Source organism: Penaeus monodon, chromosome 28 (assembly GCF_015228065.2).
Source record: "Penaeus monodon isolate SGIC_2016 chromosome 28, NSTDA_Pmon_1, whole genome shotgun sequence".
Taxonomy (NCBI): Eukaryota; Metazoa; Arthropoda; class Malacostraca; order Decapoda; family Penaeidae; genus Penaeus; species Penaeus monodon.
This window is the reverse complement of record NC_051413.1, coordinates 14,747,579-14,750,800: the sequence shown is the minus strand read 5'-3', so window position 1 is coordinate 14,750,800 and position 3,222 is coordinate 14,747,579. Positions and strand designations below refer to the sequence as shown.

The following is a 3,222-nucleotide window of genomic DNA, read 5'->3' as shown; positions in this document are numbered from 1 at the left end:
GACATCCCCCTTGTTTATAACATCAATTGAGTGGCCAGATTTTCCCGCTCCCCCAAGCAGCATGATCCAAAATGCGTCTCCTCGGGAGAAAAGCATCCCGGTTTCCCGGGGCGTCGGCAGACACCCGAAGGAACAGACAACCCCGGAGGAACAGAAAAAGCCTGAAGGAAAGCCCAATCCCGGGGGGAACAGCCCCACCCCGAAGGAAATAGAAAAACCCCAAAAAAACAGACTCATCCCGGAGGAACAAAAGTCCCCGGGGGGAACAGATCTCCCGAAGGAACAGACCAACCCCGGAGGAACAGACTCACCCCAAAGGGAAACAAACCAATCCCAAGGAACGACCCACCCCGAAGGAACAGACAATCCGAAGGAACAGACAATCCCAAGGGAAAACGCAATCCCAAAGGAACAGCCCCATCCCGAAGGGAACAGATGCTCCTGGGAACAGACTCACCCTGGAGGACGAGTAATCCCGAAGAACGACTCCCCCCGAAGGAACAGACCAATCAGGAGACAACCCATCCCGAAGGAACAGTCAATCCCAAAAAAACGACACCCCGGGGGAACAACAACCCGGGGAAACCCCGACAACCCCAAGGGAAAAGACAATCCAAAGGGAAAACAGCCCAAACCCGAAGGAACAGACCCATCCAAAGGGAACAGATGCACCCCCTGGGGAACAGACTCACCTGGGGGAACAGAGTAACCCCGAAGGAACAGACCAACCCAAAAGGAAAACAACTCAACCCCGGGGGAATAACAGACCAGTCACGGAGGAACAAACCACCCCGAAGGAAAGATCTTTCCCAGGGGAAAATAGACCAAACCCCGGAAGAACGACCAATCCCGGGGGAAAGAGATAAACCCCCCGAAAAAAAAACCCCCCCCAAAAAAGACTCATCCTGCGGTAACCCAACCCGAAAAAAAGACCCCCCCCGGAGGAACAGCCCAAACCCCGGGGGAACAGACCAACCCCGGGGGAACGCCCAATCCCGGAAAAAAGACCACCCCGGGGGAACAGACCAATCCCGGAGGAACAGACCAATCCCGGGGGGAAAAAGCCCAAACCCCGGAAACAGAAAAATCCAGGAACAGAAAACCCGGGGGCAGACCTACCCGGAGGAACAGAAACTGGGAGGAAATGACCAATCCGAGGAACAGACCAATCCCGGGGGACAGACCAAAACCCCGAGGAACAGCCAATCCCGAAGGAGCAGCCCAAATCCGGGGAGCAGCCCAATCCCGAGAACAGCCCAACCCGGAGGAGCGCCCAACCCCGGGGGAACAGCCCAATCCCGGAGGAACGCCCAAACCCCGGAGGACAGACCAACCCCGGAGGAACGCCCAAACTCCGGGGGAACAGACCAATCCCGGGGGAACCCGCCAAACACCGGAGAAACAGCCAAATCCCAGGGGAAAAAGACCAATCCGAAAGGAGCGCCCAACCCCGGGGGAGCAGACCAATCCGGAGGAACAAACCAACTCCGGGGAAGGAGCAGCCCAAACCCCGGGGGAACAGACCAACCCCCGGGGAACAGCCCAACCCCGGAGGACACCTACCCCGGGGGAAACAGCCCAACTCCGAGGAGCGACCCTCCCGGAGGAAAAAGACCAACCCGGGAGGAGCAGCCACCCCGGAGGAACAGCCCAATCCGGGGGGAAATGACCAACCCCGAGGAAAACCAACCCGGAGGAACAGACCTATCCCCGAGGAACAGCCCAATCCCGAAGGAGAGCCCAATCCCGGGGAGCAACCAACCCCGAGGAAACAGCCCAAACTCCGGAGGAGCAGACCAATCCCGGGAGGAACAGACTAATCCGGAGGAAAGCCAACCCCGGAGGAGCGACCTACCCGGAGGAACAGCCCAACTCCGGGGGAAAATGCCCAAACCCCGAGGGAACGACCAATCCCGGGGGAAAGCCAAACTCCGAAAAATGACAATCCGAAGGACGCCCCCCCAAAAAACCCAACCCCCAGGACAGACCAACCCGGGGAAAACAGACCCAAATCCCCCGAGGGAACGACCAACCCCGGGAGCAGCCCAAACCCGGAGAACAGCCCCATCCCGGGAACAAAACCCCGGAGGAAAACAGCCAACCCCGGGGAACAGACCAACTGGGAAGGAGAGACCTACCCCGGGGGAAAGCCCAACCCCGGAGGAGCAGCCCACCCCCGGAGGAACAGACAACTCCGGAAAATGCCAACCCCATGGAACAGACCAACCCCCGGGGAAAGCCCAACCCGGGGAGGAACCCCAAAACTCCGGAGGACAACCAATCCCAAAGGAACAGCCCAATCCGGAGGAACAGACCAACCCCGGAGGAGCAACCTACCCCGAAGAACAGACCAACTCGGAGGAGCAGCCCTACCCCGGAGGAAACGACCAACTCCAAGGAGCAGACCTATCCCGGGGGGAAAAACCCAAATCCGGGGGGAGCGACCAACCCGGAAAAAGACCAACTCCGGAGGAGCAACCCAAACCCCGGGAGGAACAGACCAACCCGGGGGAGCAGACCCCACCCCGGGGGAACAGCCCAACTCCGGAGGAACAGCCCAATCCCGGAGGAACAGACCAATCCCGAGGAAAGACCAACTCCGGAGGAGCAGCCCAATCCCGGGGCAGACCAACTCCGGAGGGCAGACCAAAATCCCGGAGAACGCCCAACCCCGGGAGGAGCAGACCCATCCCGGAGGAAAGCCCAATCCCGGAAAAACAGCCCAAACCGGAGGAGAAACCCAAACCCCGGAGGAACGACAATCCGGGTGGACCCCCCAATCCCGGGGGAAAACCAACCCGAGGAACGACCAATCCCGGAGGAACAAAAACCAACCCCGAGGAGCAACCAAAATCCCCGGAGGAACAGACAACTCCGGGGGAGCAACCAATCCGGGGGAACGCCCAACTCGGTGGAGCAGCCCAACCGGGGGAACAGACCCACCCCGAAGGAAAACAACCAACTCCGGGGGAAATACCAATTCGTGGAGCAGCCAATCCGGAGGAATAGTTTAGTCCCAAAGGAACAAATCAACCCCAGAGGAACAACCCAGTCCCGAGGAAACAGACCAATCCCAAAGGGAACAGACCCACCCAAGGGCCCTCTCTCTCTGCTCCGTTTTGGGCGGAGTAGGGGAGAATAAGGGAAAAAGGCCCGAGAAGCCCCTCGGTGTGGAGGTCACACATCTGATGAAAAGAAAAGGGTTTTAGACCCAGAACTCTG

At 59.2% G+C, this 3,222-nt stretch overlaps 2 protein-coding genes across 2 annotated transcripts in view; both read left to right on the top strand.

The window, feature by feature from the left end:
- Positions 1–1,820, top strand: part of LOC119591062 (cell surface glycoprotein 1-like) — a 2,458-nt gene extending 638 nt beyond the window's left edge. Inside the window, exons 2-4 of the mRNA XM_037939789.1 lie at positions 270–469; positions 620–705; positions 1,183–1,820. Coding sequence (XP_037795717.1) covers positions 270–469; positions 620–705; positions 1,183–1,820 — 924 coding nt within the window. The remainder of the gene's footprint in view (positions 1–269; positions 470–619; positions 706–1,182) is intronic.
- Positions 1,821–1,938: 118 nt separating this feature from the next.
- On the top strand, positions 1,939–3,009 carry LOC119591061 (cell surface glycoprotein 1-like). The gene has a single exon (XM_037939788.1). The coding sequence runs from the start codon at positions 1,939–1,941 to the stop codon at positions 3,007–3,009; it is 1,071 nt and encodes a 356-aa protein (XP_037795716.1).
- Positions 3,010–3,222: the final 213 nt, after the last annotated feature.